At 41.9% G+C, this 20,977-nt stretch overlaps 1 protein-coding gene across 1 annotated transcript in view; it reads left to right on the forward strand.

Annotated features, from left to right (window-relative positions):
• LOC125467172 (A-kinase anchor protein 13-like) overlaps positions 1-20,977 on the forward strand; it is a 335,592-nt gene that overhangs the window by 250,458 nt on the left and 64,157 nt on the right. The window contains exon 19 of the mRNA XM_048562633.2: positions 2,516-2,666. Within this exon, the coding sequence (XP_048418590.2) occupies positions 2,516-2,666 (151 nt within the window). The remainder of the gene's footprint in view (positions 1-2,515; positions 2,667-20,977) is intronic.

Below are 20,977 nucleotides of genomic sequence, written 5' to 3' on the forward strand. Positions count from 1 at the left end.
CCTCTTGCCTTAAACCTATGTTCCTTAGTATTTGTCATGTGGAAATGGGCCAATTAAAGAGTGTTTACTGATGTTTCCACCCCATCAATTTCATTCCTGTCATTTCCGTTTGAACAGTGAGTCCAGGTTACTGCACTGGGCAAAATGAGCTTTTATTGGTGTTAATGAGGCCAACATATGAAGAATCCTAGAGCAGTGAAATGATGGATTGAAGATTAAACTATCGAAAGCCAATTCAACTCAGTCAATTTCAGAATCGGTGATTCCTCAGGGAAAATAACATTATTAATCTGTTAAAGCCGGGAGAACTCTGTTTAATCCCTTTGGTTGTCTCCTGTTATTAACCCATCTCCTCATGAGATTGCAAATCCAGAACTTTATGCTCCACTGAATTTCCCCCTCAAATATTTAAAGCCATGTTTCACCATTGTATAGTGGGGGCACACTGATTGTGTTGAAATCTATGAAGCGTGGGCCTTTGCCCTTCAGTTATCCACAGCAACACCAGATGCAGTGTTCCTGACTGGTGATCCAAATTCCTAAATTAATCCTCTGCAAATAGTTCAATTCCACCGGGGCAGTTTGAGGGTGTAGATTTGGTTTATCAAATCTGGCCCATGGCACAGTTACCATAGGGAATATGTGGGTTTTTTCCTTTTTTCTTCATTCATTCACGGGATGAGCTGACCAAGCAGCATTTATTGCCCTTCTGTAATTACCCAAAGGGCAGCTAAGAGTCACCGCGTTGCTGTGGGTCTGGAGTCACATGTTGGCCAGACCAGGTAAGGATGTAATTTTCCTTCCCTAAAGGACATTAGTGAATCAGATGGATTGTTCCTGACAATAGACAATAGATTCATGGTCATCATTAGATTCTTAATTCCAGATATTTACTGAATTCGAATTCCATCATCTGCCATGGCAGGATTTGAACCCAGGTCCACAGAACACCACCTGGGTCTCTGGATTATCAGACCAATGATCATACCACTTGGCCATCACCTCCTCCATGAGCATTCATAATGGAGAGTGCTATGTATCCTATAATAATTGCTGCCACTGCACAGACCTGTGAGATAAGGGCTTGGCAGTGAGTTCTGAAAGCAGGAGACAATGGGTCCACATGCTATTTGGTTGCCTGTGGATCTTCCGTGTAGCTGCGCAGTGCACGTCGACTGTAAGCTCCACCCATTGTGAAAATCTTGCGGGTGGAACAACTTAGGAATTCAAAAGAGAGAGACCTACCATCTGGTCCTCCTCAAAGTCTCTGCAAAAAATATCAATCGTATCAGTATAACCTGAAACTAGTTGCTAACATGTGGAATCACGGGATTTTTATGGTGCTGAGGGACGCTGTTTGGTCCACCTGACTCTTCAAACAAGCAATGCCAATCTCGTGCCTTTTGCCTGTATCCTTACTTGCTATTTCCAATAATCATCCAATACCCTCTTGAAATATTTTCCAATTAACCTGATCAGAGATGTTATTATGCACTTCTGGAGCAGGTTGGATTTGAATCTGGGCTTTTTGGCTCAGAGATACACTACCAATGCATCCCTCCAATGCTGTCTTGATTTGTTTTCTTATTTGGCGTATTTTTTTAGTCAGCCTGTTCAGAAATGTTATTACGCACCTCTGGAGCCAGTGGGAGTTGAATGCAGGACCTTCTGGTCCAGGAGGGACACTACAACTGTGTCGCGAAAGGGTCCCTATCCAACCCTTGCTTGACCTATTTTTCTAATCAGCCTGTTCAGGGATGTTATTACAAATCCTCGGAGCAGGAAGTTCTTGAATCCGGGCCCCCTCGGCCCAGGAATGGGATGCTATCACTGCGCCACAATGGAGTCCCTTCCAATGCTCTGTTGAATGTTTCAACTGACCCTTCCTTCACCCGCAACAAACACTGTCTTGTTAACTACAACAGCATCCCCTAATTAGACTAGGAAGCAGTAACAGTAGCAGAGCCAACAGACCTTGTAAATTCTTACACTGATCAAGCCCATACAACAGCTATAAGAGTTAATATGCTGTACTGGTGTCCTTAAGGGAACAGAGTTGTACTTTCAGAGATAATGGGAACTGCAGATGCTGGAGAATCCAAGATAACAAAAGCTTTTGTGCTCCTGAGATGCTGCTTGGCCTGCTGTGTTCAGCCATCTTCACACTTTGTTATCTTAGAGTTGTACTTTTACTATGTGGTCTGGCCTGTGATTTATTCCAGTTGATCCCCAATGTGGTTGATTCTTCCCCATCCTCCGAAGCAGCCTAATATTCGGTTGTAGTAATATCTTGAAGGAATTTTTGAAAAGGAATGGGGATTTTATCTTGCAGGGGACTTAGGGCTTGTTGGCTGGTGATTTTATGCCAAATATTTGTAGAGGTGCTATCAACATCCATAAAGCTGAGGTGCACCATCACAAAATCTATTCCTGATGGAGCTCTCACCAGGATCAAACATGCTGTGGTGGGAAGTGGGAAAACTTTGTGTCGCTGACGTTTCTCCTTTTTCTTTAGGAGAAAGAGAAATCAAAAGAGAAGGAAGTAAAAGACAAAGACAAGAAAACTGTAAATGGACATGGTTTTACTGCTGTCCTGGCATTCCGTACTCCACCATGTGACCAGTGTAACAGAGCTATCACCAGTCGAGAGACATACCTATGCACCAGTAAGTACATGAGTTATAATTTGTTTTGTACTTTAATGTAAGTTCTTTAAGCTGTGCTTGGCTTGATGTCACGGTTTTCAAGCCCTGCTTTCGATGTTTCGTGCTGATGGTTTCACATGTCACCTCAACACTGCTTGAAGTCACTCACGACCGTTACGGACCTAGACAGATTGCCCTTAGTAATGTGGCTGTTGCCGTTACAAAGTTTAGGAAACTCTTAGTTCTTGTGTACTCCAAACATGAAAGACCTGGTACACACAATCCCTGACTTCAGTCCTCCGTGGTGAATGCCAATATTTATTGCACAAATGGAAAATTTAAAAACTTTCAAGTGTGTAGTTGTGGTCCCTCGAAGCAAACTGTGGGACATGAATCTACTCAGTATCTGATTGGCAAATATAAAGTGTGACAGTTACACACTTTGCAAATCCTGACCCAGTTATTTACTTTAATCAGTGGAATGTAAAATTAGAATTAAAAGATTTCATTGCCTATTCAGTCAATATGAAGACAGTTGATTAACTTTTCCATGAATGGTTTGGGAGTTTCATTGTGGATGGCTGTTGTTAAGATTGAATTTTAAACTCTCATTCCTCTTTTAAAATCTCTTCATGTCCTCATCCCCTTCCTTTTTCTGCAAATGGAAGAGCAGCTCCACATTTCTGAAGGGGGACTGACTAGTGTCTTCTATCACAAACACTGAGCTCTCTGCTTGAGATTGGCACTTCTTAGAAAATCCACCCCGTTCTCTTTGTATTATCCAGGAAAGACAGTTCGGGGATTGGGGATATGTTGATGGATCAGTCCCATGTGTTTACAAGGCCTGAGGACAGAATACCACCGAAAGTATGTAAGGGAGCTGAATTCTCGACGTTCAGGAGAGCCATTTTCATTTGCTGATTTCACAACTTCTGAGTAGTATTAAGCATCTCTGCTTTGTACAGAGTGTTTTCTTCTTGTCTAATACAGAGGTACAATCTAGAGAGATAATACAGACACTAAACAGATAGATTTAGCACAGAATAGCACAAGAATCAAGTATGAGATGATTAAAGAGCAACCAGTTGAGGTTTGTACCAGGGACCAAGTTAAATGGAAAAATGTGTTTTTCTGTCTTACATACGCTCCTTGTTTCCCCTCCTCTCCTGGCTTGTGGTTTTAGCTTCCTATTTATAAGCCTGTGTCACCAACAGTCATGGCAGAACAAATTTGAACACTTTATAGCAGCAGCAAAATATAAAAATAAAAATAGGTTTGTGAGAAAAATGCAAAGATATTTCTGTGTTGTATTTCTTGACATAAAATGGCCTTGCCAGCTTCCTGTTCTCCATCCTCCAAATTGGTGGCAGAACGTGCAATCAATACTCTCCTCTGAATGCTCCTTGTCTCTCTATTTATTCGCATACTAACATCTTCTGTCTTGTACTATGTTCCACAATTTCCCTCCCACTACCTAAGCTGATCCTTCGTCTTCAATCTGTGGTATTTGTGTGGTGGTGCCAGGTTATTGGATACTTTGTAAGGCAGAGGAACCTGGATTCTTGACTGACAGGAGAATCAAAGGTTAGGAAAGGAGGTAGAGGGGAGTAGCAATGAGGCCACAATCAAATCAGCTGTGTTGTTATTAGATGGTGGGACAGCTTCAAGGGACTGAATGGCCTACTCTTCATAACTTGACTGATTGTATGTCTTTTATGCTTTCCTCCCCCATCCCAATCCAACCGGTGCTTGGTTGAGACATTGGATGATTTGCATTGTTCCTCTGACAGTTGTTGAAACGTTGTTTCCAAACAAAAACTTCAACATTTGTATATAGCGCTTCACGACCTCAGATCATTCCAAAGTGCAACAAAGTACTTTTCAAGTATAGTCAGTGTTGTGAGGTAGGAAATGCAGCAAATTGCGCATAGTAAGTTCCCATAAGCAACAATTTCATAATCTGTCATTGAGTCTGATGATCTGTACGTGGGACGTTGATTCAAGGTGAATATTATCTAAGGCTTAGATTTAACTCCCTCACAGTATGTGGGCAACAGTAATGATGTTAATACTTATCGTCTTTCACTGTTGTCCTTGAAAAGGTGGTGGTAAGCTGCCATCTTGAAAGGCTGCAGTCTATTTGTTGTAGGTAGACCAACAGCCCATTTGGGTTGGAGTTCTAGGATTTTGACCCAGTGGCAGTGAGGATGCGACAATATAGGAGGCACTGGAGTTAACCCCCATGTTCTTGAAAATAGTGCCATAGGCTCTTTTAAATCAGCATGCAAGGACAGATTGGGTCATGATTTAACAGCTGACCTGAGAGAAGCTACCTCCACCAGTGGGGGAAAAAAAATCAGCAAGATTTTTGTTGACTGAAATTATCCAAAACCTGATTGTAAAATCGTTACTTTGGATCAGTGTCAAGTTCAAACTGTGTGGATTCAGGTTTCTTTAAATAGGGTGTTTTCATCCCATGTCTCCAGTTGCTCTCTGGGCTGATGCCTCTAATAGTGGGTTGATGATTATAGCCTGTATAATGATTGTCGTGTGTGGATCTAGTGAGGCCCATGTATCCAACATGAAAACTTCCCAGCAACTAAATACTAAAATGTCTTTGTAAACCTCTGCTGCCAAGTTAAAATCAGAGTAGAAAACAGAGACTGACTTCAGCAAAGTGCATAAGTATTGATTCAATGGAGATAGCAAACAAGGAAGTGCAACTGGACAAAAGGTTCTTATTAAAATTAGAGAGATTGATTGGGATTTTCCAGTCAGACTCTGAGTGCCAAGGGCCTATTCAGAGTAGCCAGGGATGCTGGAGCATCAGACAGACTCTAAGGCCCACGATGCCTGCTTGGGTGCAGGAGCAGCCCAGCAGCAAGTGGCCACTCCAGAGAGCAATTTCGAGGCCAGTTACAGTGCTCCCTTGTGAAAATAATTTCAAATTTTGACCTGAAAATTTCACGATAATCCCATGGAGTGAATACTGGCACAACAGGGAGCTGGTGCTTACGTTTCCTTGGCATTATTGATGTGCTTGCTGGATGCTACACTGCTGCGTGGGATTTTTCCAGCCAAGGTTTAGTGAAGGGAACTTCGACATCCATACACAGGCTTGTGCGTTAGAAACTTCGAAGCCAGGCGAAGTATGTTGTGTCAAGTTCCTGTGACGGGAGTTCTTGCTGCTGTAAAAGCAGTGTCAAGATGTTGTCCTTTGCTGCAATTTTTACTCCTATTTGGTTTATTTAATTAAATCTCCATTATTCTGTGATGGGAAGTGTTCATTTTGCTTGCATCGGTTAATTTTGATTGTTGGGAAAAATGCAACTTGCAGCCCCCGCAAGTGAAATGATCGATGAACCCCAGGCTGCATCCTTCTGCAAAAGCCTTGATTGGCGTAGAGCAGTGTGTGGTTTTTGTGGCAGTGTCCCTAGTTTGAAAGCAGATTGTGAAATGCGCATGGGTGGTTCAATTCCTCTTTCATGTGGTGCACACGTACCTCTGATTTTCATTTCGGCCTTTTAAGAATGTGTTGGCTCCAAGTTGATGTGATCATGTAAGGTAAAGGCCACGATTCAGTGGGCCTCATAGGGGGCAGGCTGTGTAGAGGGAGCAGAGGGTCATTGCTGGATCCCAAACCTGACCCTAGGTGAAACAGTTGCAGGCCTTATTTTCACAAGGGAGCCCCCGTAACTGGCCTGAAAATTGCTTTCTGGAGTGGCCAGTTGCTGCTGCGCTGCACCTGCACCCAAGCAGGCAACCTGGTCCTCAGAGTCTGTCTGATGCTGTAGCATCCCCGGCTGCTCTGTACGGGCCTTTAGGACTCAGAGTCTGACTGGAAAATCTCAATCAGTCTCTCTTAATTGGCCTTGAAGAGCTCTGGATCACCATGTCAACTTCCTGCTGTGAGCAAAAACAGGCCTGAGGCAGGATAGAGTGGGAGGACTGACAGATTAATGCTACCTGTGGTCCCAGACCTGGCACAGGGACTCAAAATCCTGCTCAGCCGCAAAGGAATACAGACAAGTAAATGGTAAATGAGTAGATAGTGGGAAAGTGTGAGATTTTCAGCTTCGGTAGGAAGCACTCGAGAGCAAAATATTATCTTAATAGTGAGCAAGTATGGAATGTCACGGTGCAGAGGGATCTGGGTGTCTTTGGTCTTTCAGCACAACATGTTAATGGGGGGATAGCAAGCAATTAGGAAGGCAAATGGAATGTTTAATCGTTATTGTAAAGGGGATGATATATAAAAGTATCAGGATCTTGATACAACTTTGTGTGGTCCCACTAATGCGGTCATAGGACTGCGTACAGTTTTAGTCTCTACATATAGAAGGGGTTCATTTGCTTTGGAGTTAGTTCCGAGACTACGTTCATTAGGTTGATTCCTAGGAATAACGACTTGACTTATAAGGAAATATTTAAAGAGGTTGGGCCTTTATTCATTGATTTCTGGAGGAATAACAAGTGGTCATATTGAAAAGTGTAAGTCTTTGAGCGGGTAGATGCCAAGGGCATGGTTCCCTTGATGGAGGATTCTGGAATAAGGAAACTTCCACTGGGATTATTCTTCTGTTGTTTCTGAATGTGGCGGAGGGTACCTTTTTAAGAGCGAGAGAGAGAAAGAGAGACTCTCCACCCACACAATGAGTAAACTCACAAGATCAACTGCCAATCAGACAGTTGAATGCTGACTGGTGGGCTTCTCAACCTATCACGTGCTGTGACCAAGAAGTTGTCCTCCACCAATCAGGGACTAGGAGCCATGAGGAGCTGCTGAGACTCCTCAGAGGCACATTCTGCTTGTTATGGAGCAGCACTCTTAACGTGAACCAGTGAGAAGCTAAAGGCCTTTTGGGGGTGAGTGAGGGCTGGGGGAGAGGGTTGGGTGTCTGAAATGTTGGAGGAAAGGGGCTTCTTTCGCTGGCTACTGCCTTTTCTCCATCCTACCCTGTACATTGGGGCAAATTGGACCACCACGTCAAACCTGTGGCAGGCCAGGAGACCTGTTTCCTCAGTTGGGAAGACAGCCTGTTGTGCCATTGCCTTGAAGGATGTTGATCAAGTCAGTGGTAGGCTGAGGTCTGACCACATGAGGGAAGGTCTACATTGACAGGAAGGTCCCATATTATTTACCCGTCCCACCACCATCCCTTGTTACTCCAAGGGAGGGAAGGGCTTTGCTCACAGTTTCTGGATGTAAAGTCTCCCATTTAAGGTGAAAATGAGGAATTTATTGAGGGTTTCAGTTTTTTGGAGCCTGTACTCCTGAGAGTTATGGAAGCTGGGCCATTTGTTCAAACCTGAGCTAGACAGAGGTTTGATCCTTTCGGGGATTCTAGGCTTGTGGGGAACAACCAGGAAGATGGAGCTGTGGCCAAGAGCACATTAGCCATGGTCTTCCATTTCATGGGGCATTGGCATCAGCTCTGGGAGAGGAGGGATCTGTACTGTTAGGACACTATGCACCTGAACCGATCTGAGATCCATGTTCTAGCGAAAAGGATAAATAGGGTGGTCACTAGGTCTTGTAAAGTACTGAACTGGGGAGGAAGGCAAGTGGAGAATGATAAGAAGTATAATGGTAAATAGAAAAGAAAGCAGCAAGTTAACGTGTGTGCAGGAGGGTTTATCTACATTGAAGACTATGAAAGAAGTTAGGAAGGAAAACGCAGGCGATATTATAAATGGCGATGTTAGAATTCAAAAAGAAGCTATAAAAACTCTCATAAAGGCACTTTACCTGAATGCGCATAGCGTTCAAAACAAGGTAGATGAGTTAACTGTTTGGAAGGACAGGCAGGAAGTTAAGAGAGGTGGTGTAGTGCTGATATGTTAGGATGACACCAGGGTGATGAGAGATGATATAGGGCCGATGGAGAATAACGGTGAATCCATTTGAGTGGGCATTAGAAAGAAGAAAAAGTCACTGATAGACGTAGGCTATAGACCACCAAGGAATAATATCCCAACAATTAAGGAGAGTCAGGGGGCAGAGTTGAGTATGGTAGGCATTACAAAAGAGAAAGTGCTAGAAAAGCTAAAAGGTCTAAAAATTGATAAATCTCCTGGCCCCAATGGGCTACGTCCTAGCGTTCTGAGGGAGGTGGCTGAGGAAATAGTGGAGGCTTTGGTTGTGATCTTTCAAAAGTCACTGGAGTCAGGGAAAGTCCCAGATGATTGGAAAATTGCTGTTGTAACCCCCTTGTTTAAGAAAGGATCAAGACAAAAGATGGAAAATTATAGGCCGATTAGTCTAACCTCAGTTTTTGGTAAAATTCTAGAATCCATTGTTAAGGATGAAATTTCTAAATTCCTGCAAGTGCAGAGTCAGATTAGAACAAGTCAGCACGGTTTTAGTAAGGGGAGGTCGTGTCTGACAAACCTGTTAGAATTCTTTGAAGAGGTAACAAGTAGGTTAGACTAGGGAAACCCAGTGGATATTATCTATGTAGACTTCCAAAAGGCCTTTGATAAGGTGCCTCACGGGAGGCTGCTGAGTAAGGTGAGGGCCCATGGTGTTCGAGGTGAGCTACTGGCTTGGATTGAGAATTGGCTGTCTGACAGAAGGCAGAGAGTTGGGATAAAAGGCTCTTTTTTGGAATGGCAACCAGTGACAAGTGGTGTCCCGCAGGGTTCAATGTTGGGGCCGCGGCTGTTCAGTTTATATATTAATGATCTGGATGAAGGGACTGGGGGCATTCTGGCGAAGTTAGCCGATGATACGAAGATAGGTGGACAGGCAGGTCATACTGAGGAGGTGGGGAGGCTGCAGAATGATTTAGACAGTTTGAGAGTGATCCAGGAAATGGCTGATGAAATTCAATGTGAGCAAATGCGAGGTTTTGCACTTTGGAAAAAAGAATACAAGCATGGTCTATTTTCTAAATGGTGAGCAAATTCGTAAAGCAGAAGTACAAAGGGATCTGGGAGTGTTGGTCCAGGATTCCCTAAAGGTTAACTTGCCGGTAGAGTCCGTGATGAAGAAAGCGAATGTAATGATGTTGTTTATCTCAAGAGGGTTGGAATATAAAAGCAGCGATGTACTTCAGAGGCTTTATAAAGTTCTAGTTAGGCCCCATTTAGGATACTGTTTCCAATTTTGGGCCCCACACCTCAGGCAGGACATACTGGCGTTGGAGGAGTGTCCAGCGGAGATTCACACGGATGATCCCTGGAACGGTAGGTGTAATGTACAATGAACGACTAAGGATCCTGGGATCAATAGAGTTTAGATGGTTGAGGGGAGATCTAATAGAAACTTACAAGATAATGTATGGCTTAGAAAGGGTGGACGCTGGGAAGTTGTTTCCGTTAGGTGGGGACACTAGGACCCATGGGCACAGCCTTAGAATTAGAGGGGGTAAATTTAAAATGGAAATGAGGAGACATTTCTCAGCCAGAGAGTGGTGGGCCTGTGGAATTCATTGCCACTGAGCGCAGTGGAGGCCGGGACATTAAATGTCTTTGAGGCAGAGATTGATAAATTCTTGATCTCACAAGGAATCAAGGGCTATGGGGAGAGTGCAGGGAAGTGGAGTTGAAATGCCCATCAGCCATGATTAAATGGCGGAGTGGACTCGATGGGCTGAATGGCCTTACTTCCACTCCTGTGTCTTATGGCCTAGCATTGCATTGGGACCTGCAATCAACAAAGAAATAACTAATATCTATGAAAATGGTAGAGCAATTACTATGGGGGATTTTAAACTACATATCGATTGGTCGAACCAGGTCAGTCAAGGCAGCCTTGATGAGGAGTTCATTGAATGTATCCACAATTGTTTTCTTGAACAGTGTGTAATGGAACCGGCGAGAGAGGAAGCTATCCTAGATCTGGTCATGTGTAATGAGACAGGGATAATTAATGATCTCATAGTTAGGGATCCTCATAGAAGGAGTGATCACAGTATGGTTGAATTGAGAACACAGATGGAAAGTGAGAAGATAAAATCCGATGCCAGGGTCCTGTGCTTAAGCAAAAGAGATGACAATAAGACAAGGGAGGATTTGGCTAAAGTAGACTTTATGGGGGACAGTTGAGGACTTTCAAAGCAATTTTTCAAAATGCTCAGCAAAAGTATATACCAGTGAAAAGGAAGGACTGTAGGAAAAGGGGTAATTAGCCACGGATATCTCAGGAAATAAAGGAGGCTATCAAATTGAAAGATAAGGCATTCCAAGTTACAAAGACCAGTAGGAAGCTAGAAGATTGGGAAAACTTTAAAGGTCAACAGAAAACTACAATTAAAAAGCTATAAAGTACAAATATAAAAATGAAAAAAAAATGGCTAAGGTAAACATTGATCTTTTAGAGGATGTGAAGGGGGATTTAATAATGGCAAATGAGCAAATGGCCGATGCATTGAACAGATATTTTGTGTCAGTCTTCACAGTGGAGGACGCGAATAACGTGCCAGTAACTGATGACAAGAAGACTAAGATAGGTGAGGACCTAGCCACGAACATTATCATGAAAGAGGTAGTGTTGGGCAAACTAATGGAGCTAAAGGTAGACAAGTCTCCTGGCCCTGATGGAATGCATGCCGGGGTACTAAAAGAGATGGTGGGAGAAATAACAAATGCACTCTTGGTAATTTTCCAAAATTTGCTGAACTCTGGGGTGGCTCCAGCAGTTTGGAATACAGCAAATGTGACACCAGTCTATTTCTCAAAAAAAAGGAGGTGGACAAAAGATGGAGAATTATAGGCAAGTTAGCTTAACTTCTGTAGCAGGGAAAATGCTTGAATCTATCTTCAGGGAAGAAATAGTAAGTCATCTAGATAGAAATTGTCCCATTGGGCAGGCACAGCATGGGTTCATGAAGGGTAGGTCGTGCTTAACTAACTTACTGAAATCCTATGAAGACAGTACAAGTGTGGTGGACAATGGAGACCGTAGATGTAGTGTTTCTGGATTTTCCAAAGACATTTGACCAGATGCCACACAAAAGGCTACTGCATAAGATAAAGGTAGACAGTGTTACAGGCAATGTATTAGCTTGGATAAAGGATTGGTTAACTAATGGCAAGCAAAGAGTAGGGATAAATGAGGTTAAAATTGTGATCAGAGATAATGGGAACTGCAGATGCTAGAGAATCCAAGATAACAAAGTGTGAACCTGGATGAACACAGCAGGCCAAGCAGCATCTCATCGCAGCTCTCTGATGAAGGGTCTAGGCCCGAAACGTCAGCTTTTGTGCTCCTGAGGTGCTGCTTGGCCTGCTGTGTTTTTCCAGCTTCACACTTTGTTATCTATAGTAGGGATAAACGAGTGCTTTTTCAGTTGGCGATTCGTGTTGCAACAACTGTTTACAGTTTACGTGGCTGATTTGGAATTAGGGGACCACACTTTGTGTCAAAGTTTGCAGATGACACCAAGATGATTGGGTAGAGCAAAGTCTGCAAAGGATTCTGAAAGTTTGCAGAGGGATATGGATAGTTTAAGTGAGTGGGCAAAGGTCTGGCAGATGGAGTACAATGTTGATAAATGTGGCTTCATCCATTTTGGTAGGAGTAACAGTGAAAAGGACTAATATTTGAATGGTAAAAAATTACAGTGTGCTGCTGTGCAGAGGGACCTGGGTATCATTGTGCATGAATTGCAGAAGGTTGGTTTGCAGGTACAACAGGTAATTAAGAAGGCAACTGGACTTTTGTCCTTCATTGCTGGAGGAATTGAATTTAAAAGTAGGGAAGTTATGTTACAGCTATATAGGGTGCTAGTGTGGCCCCACCTGGAGTACTGTGTGCAGTTTTGGTTTCCTTACTTGAGAAAGGATGTACAGGTGCTGGAGGGGGTACAGGGGAGATTCACTAGGTTTATTCCAGAGTTGAGAGAGTTGATTTATGAGGAGAGACTGAGTAGACTTCGATTAAATTCTAATGAATATAAAAGAATGAGGGTTGATCTAACAGAAACATTAAATTATGAAGCGAATTGATAAAGTAGAAACAGAGAGATTGTTTCCACTGGTGGCTGAAACTATAACATGGGGGCATAGCCTCAAAATTAAGGGGAGCAGATTTAGGATTGAATTGAGGAGGAACGTCTTCACCCAAAGGGTTGTGAATCTGTAATTCTCTGCCCAGTGAAGTAGCTGAGGTTCCCTCATTAAATTTAAAAGCTAATAAATATAATTTCTTCACTATTCAAAAATTACAAGTAAAATCAAAAATAAAGAAATTAAAGAAAATAATGGTGAGAGCGTGGGTAAGTAGAACTGAGGCCACGGAAAGAGCAGCCTTGATCTTATTGAATGGTGGAGCAAGCTGTTAGGGCCAGATGGCTGCTCCTACTCCTTATGTTCTTCCAAATGATGGGACAAGCTCGAGGGACTGGGTGGCCCTACTTCTCCTCATGTGCATGTGGGATAACTTTACAAACTATAAAACTATAATTTATAAAAGCAGCTGTACTGCACAGCACACTCTTCCAGTCATTTCGTTATTCTACCCTCTCCGTTCCAGACTGGGATACATCCTGTGAATATCTATCAGTTACCCCAGTCTCCTATTGAAGTGTGTGTACCAAACAGTCAACTCTACTCTTTATTAACTAATGGAAACCAAATTTCCTTCAGGAGTCCAGAAAGAGAAACTCAAAAACATTTGTTTTCTTCTTAGTAAATGCTTGGGTCTATTACTGGGCTAGGATTCAGAGATTTGGGCTAATCCTTCGGAGATATGAGCACAGATCCTCTCGTTGATAATAAATCATGAAGCAGCCAGATTGTTTGAACAAAAACAATTGTTGCACCAATATCCTTCAGGGAGGAAATCTGCCGTCCTTATCCGGTCTGGCCAAGATATGACTCCAGATCCACTTCTGTGTACTCAACTCTGAAACGGCCCAGCAACCTATTAGTTTGTAGGTAGTGCGCCACTACTTCTTAAAAGACAATTAAGAATGGGCCTTAAATTGACTTGTCATTGATGCACATGTGACAAGAATGAAGTTTAAAAATAACAAATGGTGGTTGTAAGCTCTTGTGCCACGTCACTGCTGCCTTTGGTTATTCTCTGCACCAGCAAGAGTTAAAAGTGGAGCATTTAAAATAAAGTAATGAAAGCATGAAGGAGCAAGGATTAAGATGTGATGGAAGTTAGAGCATCATGTGTGCCTGCATTTGCCCCTATGAAAATTTAAGCATATTCTCTTTTTGTTGCATTTATCTTGGATACTCTTTTATGACGAATTTATGTAATTTGTTTGTCTGTGGAACTCGTGATACATCCCGTCTGAGCAGCAAGTGCCTCTTTTGTTTAATTCCCTGGAAGTAGCTGTTTAACTGCAGGCATCGGAGAGTGCAGGCCAGCTCTCATTTGTGTATTTCATGTTCTCTACTCTGAATCTCATCCAGTTTCTCCATCCCACATCCTGCTCTCTGCCCCAATGAGCCCTAATGATTTGACCACTCCCAATCCCCCCCCCACCTCACCGCACTATACACGCTAATGTTTTATCATAGGCCATTGGAAATCTCTTCAATCATATTTTCAGTCCATCTACTCTTTTTAATCGTTTCCAATTTTCACATTGTCCCACCTCCCCTTGAAATCTGAGATGTTCTGACGGATGGCTTTCTGCTTTTGTAGGTTTATGGTGAGATTGTCCAAATAGTGTGAGAAACTGATGGACATTGGTGACAAACAACAACATAGAATTTTGCATTATACAGAAATGGGTTTTCTGTGTTTTAAAAAAGGATATACATGTTTCAACTGTATACAGTCTTGTCCATTCAACCTCCCAACAGCTAGAAGAGGAACCACAGGAGTTAAAATACAACTGAGTAAATCTGGTTGACATAAAAATGCGTCAGAATCGCACTGAACGGCTGAGGTTGTGAAGGGTCCCTCATTGACTAATTTTAATGTTAGTCCTAACCTACAATGTAAAAAGTAGGAATAGGCCGTTCAGCCCTTCATACCTGTGCTGCCATTCAGTTAAATCATGGCTCATCTGCCCCAACTCTCTTTTTGGCAGCTACTGATAGCCCTCAACTCTCTGATAATTCAAAAATCAGCTATATACCTCCTCTTCAAATAGTTTCAATGATGTAGTCTCCACAACTCTGAGCTAGAGAATTCCTAGGAGAAGGAATTCCTTCATGTATCATTTTTATATGAACATCCCCATATTTTGTGCCTGTGTCCACGAGTTTGAGATTTCCCCAGTTGTCAAACTATCTCCTCAACATCCAACTCATCAAAGCCCCCTTCAGAGTCTTGTACATTTCAATACAATCACACACATTATTCCAAAGTGTACTGGTCAAAGGCCTAAACTGTTTAGCTGTTCTTGAAAGGTCGTCGTCTTCGTCCCAGGAATCAGTCAAGATAATCTCTTTTAAGCTACCACCAAAACTGATATACATATCAATTTTTAAATACAGGGATCAAATTTTACACAGTACTCTAGGTGTAGCCTCACCAATACCCTGCACAGTTGACAATACTTTGCTGTTTTTAAACTCTAACTTCTGACAATATTGGCCAAAATTCCGTACGCTGCCTTAATTACTTGCTGCACCTGCATACTAACTTTGTGTTTTTGGCACAAGAGCACCCAGATCCCTCTGCACTGGAAAGAACATTAATCAAAGTCGGTTAAAGTTGATTTTAATTACAGGAGTTCAAGTTTGCTTCTGCTGTACAAGCAATGGAAGGAAAGAGGAGATTAATTTGAGCATTGACATAACTGCACAGAGGCTAATATACTGTCACCAATTAACTCTTATATTTACATGTGCATAGTACACTGGCTCTATCAACCAGCTCAGAGTCGGTCCCTAAAATGAGGAGATTCTCTGAATCTCCTGTTTATAGATTTTTTTTTTAATGATTTATTTTACGGAGATGGCAATCAGTTGAGGTATCTGTGCTGACTCTGCTAGCTCTTGTTAAGATAACCATTTTTCTTTTTTTTTATTAACCAATTCTTCTAACTTGGCCATTCAGAGATATTATTACACACCTCTGGTGCAGGTTGGATTTGAACCCAAGCCTCACAGTTCAAGGGTAGAGACTCTACCACTGTGCCACAAAAGTGCCCTAACTCCTGTTTATTATCTGTCAGCCGGATCTCCACGATCGGTCCAGGTTAACAACCCCAATCTGGGATCTCATAGTCAATAAAATTCACTGGTTTCAATTACGACAACACTGATTGATTAGTGGTTCTTGACCAGCATACAAAGCACAATATTTGCACCATTCAGGCCCAGATTTTATTATAAGCCATTAGCTCCTGGATAATTACCAAGAAATCATTTACAGATTCCCGATGCAGAATTCTATTACAGATGAGGAATTCTTTGCCCGAAAACCTTGGGACCGACTGATTTTTAGATAAAGGACATATTTGCTTTTCGTGTACACTTACATGTTCCCATAGATATGCTTGGGTCTATTTTTGAGAAAAAAAAACTTTGCTTAGTCCAAAATGTGAGCTTTATTTCTGAAAGCCCTGAACTCACTGTCTCTACAGGTCTATTCAGATTCGTTCAGGTCCACTTTCAAAAAAACCTTTTAATTGTCAGGTCTTTTTGATTTTTAGATGTCGGGAGGTGGGGGTAGCACGGTGGCTCATTGGTTAGCACTGTTGCCTCACAGCACTGGAGTCTCGTGTTCAATTCCACCCTCAGGCAACTGTCTGTGTGGCGTTTGCACAATCTCCCCATGTCTGCATGGGCTTCCTCCAGCTTCTCCGGTTTCCTCCCACAGTCCAAAGGTGTGCAGAGTAGGTGGATTGGCCATGCTAAATTGCCCGTAGTGTTCAGGGATGTGTAGACTAGGTGGGTTATAGGGGGATGGGTCTTGGTGGGATACTCTGAGGGTCAGTGTGGACTTGTTGGCCAAAGAGCCTGTTTCCACACCCTGTGGGGATTCTATGAAAGGATACCTAGCCCATAAGCGCATTTCTGATCCAGTGTGGCACCCGCTGACGGAATCTGTAACAGTGGCCAGCGTGCCGAGAAGCAGGGTGCTGTTTAACCAATCAAACTTGAAGCATCTTAACTGACACTTGCAGACCTCAAAGCAAGAGTGAAAAACAGGAAGTATTAATTTCATGTACAGCAATGCACAGGAAATGTAATCATGATTTTGACATACAGATCTGGTTAAGGGAGCGACAGAAAAGAGAAACATGAAATGAGTATTCATTTCTTTTTCGTAAAAATCCAGGGCATTAATTTTCCTGAAGAATGAGACTCCACACTTGTAAAATGTATTTTTCTGAGCCTCAATAATTATTCACTAAGTATCATTTCCTACATTTTGCATTAGAAACTTATCAGAGCTAGTATTTCGTTGATCATTGAAGTTAATGACCATTAGTGAGTCTGATGCAGGTTTTGAGAATGACTGAAAGAACACACAAATATGGAGATGCAGGGTGTCACTCACAACAACATCCATGTTACTCTGTTTAACTACGTGTAGAGACACCAGACATTTCTGACAGCTTTGTTGAATGTTGCTCTGAAAAGTTTAACATAGAGACATGCTATAACCGCTGCCTCCCCTGTGAAAATGCCACATTGACATGTGAGTAGTACAGCTTAGGATCCTGGAGGAGTAGTATCTAACATGGAAGCCATCTTCGAAGTTTCAGTGACAATGCCTAGCAGATCAATGTAACTAGTTGCTGGCATGCAAAATACTTATTTTTTTGTGTTGGACTAGAGAGTGATTTTTCTCAGTAGACCACACAGTAGGTTGGTACACCTATAGGACAGTGGTAACAAACTCACCCAAGTTGAAAGGCACGCCTGGTTCAACTGCACATACCACAGTTTTATTCTCTCTGACAGTTTCCTGTTCCCAATCTTTGTGTCCTTCCTTCACCTTTGGACCTTGTAGGTTGGTGTCACTTTGCAGCTAACAGCAATTTTTGTCCACTTATGCATTGGACAGCAGTGGTAGTTTCTTAGGAGACATTTCAAACTGCAAAAGCTCATTTCTTTTCCCCTCCCTTCAATGTATCAACTGAATCAACTTCATGCTTCTGACTGGATTTGTTTCCTTGTTGCAACTCTTCACAATTTTCCTCAAAAAACCATGAGTTAGATAAGGGGATACCACAAAAATGCTGATGCGGGATGACTTCTGCAAAATCCAAGCCTCGTAAGCCATAAACAACAAAGTTAAAAGCACCTTGTTCCCTGATCGGGTCAGGTCTATGAAATGTATGAATGTGTCTCTGATAACCATCCAGTTGTGAACTAGACGGCAGAGTTTCAGGAACGACTGCCCAGTAATTCCAGTTGAATACCATACACTACAATTTGGCTTCTGATCCCTGCCTCTTTTGTTTAAAAAAAAGTACAGATGTGAGAAAACCCATTTTTCTCTAAGTTACAGGGTGGTTTCTTTTTTCATTCTGTGCCCGCCCATGTCTGTTTCAGTTAACATTCAATCCAAGTCAGGTTTGAAATGAGAGGAGTTAAAAGAAAATTTTGATTTTTTTTCATCAATAAGGCTGTTGTGCGGAGCGTCAGGGTCCCTTCATTGTGTTAAAGGTTTAAGAATCCAAATAATGACAGTTCAGAATATTACTAAACATGGTAGAATTACTATGACTGAAATCCAACCGTCTTATTCTTGGTGTTTAGTGTTAATGGTCATTTGTAGTTGAACATTGTCTGTGTTTAGTCTGTGCAACAGTAATTCTGAGTAAGAGTGGGAGTCTGTGCTCTATATTTTGTTTCAAAGTCTTTTAAGGTTTTATATCACTTGCATATGTGCTGTATAAACTTGGTTGTGCTTGAACAACCATATTTATTTTGGGAGACTTATTTTCCAGTTGGTGAAGAAAGAAAGAAATTTCTGGATACAGCAGCTATTAGGGAATAAAAGGAGATAAATAAAAAAAAAGTGGCATCAATTTCAGCATGAAGAAAGCTGCAGATTGTGTAAGAAAGAAAAGCCTGAAGAAAGTAATTGCATGGTGCTAGAAAATAATAGCAAAAAGCAAACAGTCTGAATTGAGCCAGAAGTCTCTCAACATCAGGTTATAGTCCTCACCTGACAAAGGAATTGCTCTCCAAAAGCCTATGATTTCAAGTAAAGCTGTTGGACTACAATCTTGTGTCATGTGACTTGTAACTTTGTCCACCCCAGTCCAACACCGGCACCTCCAAAGCATGTCTGAATGAATAAGTGAACCCCTCTTACCTCAGGAAGGATGTTATAGGGAGTGCATCGAATGTTCACTAGACTTTTCCTTGGAATGGCAGGAGAGACCTTTGAAGAAAGATTGGGGAAGCTGGGCATGTATTCTGTAAAGTTTTGAAGAGTAAAAGATGATCTCATTGAAACTTAGAAATGCTTAAAAGGGTCGATGCAGGTAAAATGCTTCTCTGGTTTGGGAGTCAAGAAACAGTGACAGTTTCAAAATAAGGGAGAAGCTACTGATGTCAATGACGGTGAGAATTTTTTTCACTCTGAGGGTTGCAAACTTTTGGAATTCTCCACCCCAGAAGCCTGTGGGAGCCCAGTCATTGAGTCTGATCAACTCTGTTCGAAACAATGTCTAAATATGAATGACATAAGGGGATATGACAATGATGTGGACAAATGGCATTGAAGTGGATGATCAGCCATGATTGTATTGAATGGTGGTACAGTGTCAATAGTTTGGATGGCTGAGTCCTGTTGTTATGTTTGTTGTTATAAAGAGGGACAAGAAACCTAGTGATCAGAATAAGAGGAGGTGGTTGGGGATTTTCCTGGCTAGGCATGCCCTTTGGTACAGGTCTTTCAAGTATTTTAATCCTGACCAATTCCATCAGTCGGTTCAAGACACCAATAAGTTTGTTATCTTTAGGCACAATACAGGAAAGTTTTGTTTTGAATCACAGCTCATGGTAGTTAAATTTTTCAGCATCTGGAATTCTCAAACTAAGTCATCAGTTTAACGTAATCAATGAGATTCTCGGATTTAAGAGGTTGTGATTTGGACACGTAATCTAATCTGTAAGTCTTTTTTCAAAGTTGTTATTCCCCTAAGTGAGAACTCAAATTATGCACACCATTTTGGTTCAAACAGATATTCTCTACTCCACCAGTTGAGAGGTGTTATTACATACAACTGGAGCAGTTGGGACTCAAACATGGGCTTACTGGCTGAGAGATAGAAACGCTATCACTGTGCCACAAGAGCCCTAATGTTGGTTGAGGTAACTTTGCAAGATTTGAAAGCAACAGTGAGTTCCCTGGCCAAAATTCCTCTTATCAGCAAAACCATTGGTTTGTTATTTGAGGGACATAGTGGCAAGTATGACTGCCACAAAGCTGAAGGCCTCTGAGAAGCTTTGAGATGTTTCAGTGAATCAGGTATTTTTCTTTTGCTATGTTTTAATTAGATTTTTAAAAATACACAAAAGCCATTGATTTCCTTGAAAATTGAGACATTACCAATTTCCTATTGTACTGTAATACCCAGATATATGATGCAAATGCATCTCAATAATTGGCTCTTTAGAGCTGATGTTTGGTTAGATTATTAGTGTCATTTTAAAACTGCACTGAGTTAGCAGATTGAGAACTGGATGTTTCTGGAGGATTTTTAGGCATCTCGGTCCCCTTCCCCAATTCATCTTGTCAGCCCTGTTACCACTTTGCAGCAAGGAGTCACTGGATTATGATCAGGAATGGGTGCTGTACGGCATGTTTCCTGATTCTGGAAATCGAAGTTGGCTTTGGCACTCCTGTCCCTTCACCAACTAAAGCCCACTAACCAGATAGTCATCATGTCTATGCAGTGTGACCGAAACTAATCAGAGTTAGCTTGAATAGAGAAAGTAGAAAGGACTTGTACTTTCATAATGCTTGGGACATTCCAGAGGAACTAACCACCAATAAAATAATTTGAAACGTAGCCACCGTTGTTATTTAGACAAATAGCGACCTGTTTGATTACAACCAAGTTACACAAACAGCAATGTATACCTGGTTAACCTGTATTGATTGAGGGAGGAGTGTTGCCCAAGGCACCAGAACCACCTCCAGCCTTTTATTATAACATGAAATCATTTACGTTTGCCTTGAACTCAGTAAAAGTTCTGGTTTAAATGCCAAAGGTAGTTTTTTAATTCACCAGCTTGCTGTGTTCTCAGCTGGCTTGCATAGACATATGAATGAGCATTCTGTAGATGGTCAGTGTTACAGGGTGGAAATCGAAATGGCAGAAGCCAAGAGAAGGTGAGTTATTAGTTATTCACAGCATTGTGTTTTAAGTGAATAATTTGCTTAGCTCCTTGTTAAAATCAAGTTTGTCTGAAAGGGCCAGTACTACTGCTTACCATAAAGGTTTCAG

Source organism: Stegostoma tigrinum, chromosome 33 (genome assembly GCF_030684315.1).
Source record: "Stegostoma tigrinum isolate sSteTig4 chromosome 33, sSteTig4.hap1, whole genome shotgun sequence".
Lineage (NCBI taxonomy): Eukaryota > Metazoa > Chordata > Chondrichthyes > Orectolobiformes > Stegostomatidae > Stegostoma > Stegostoma tigrinum.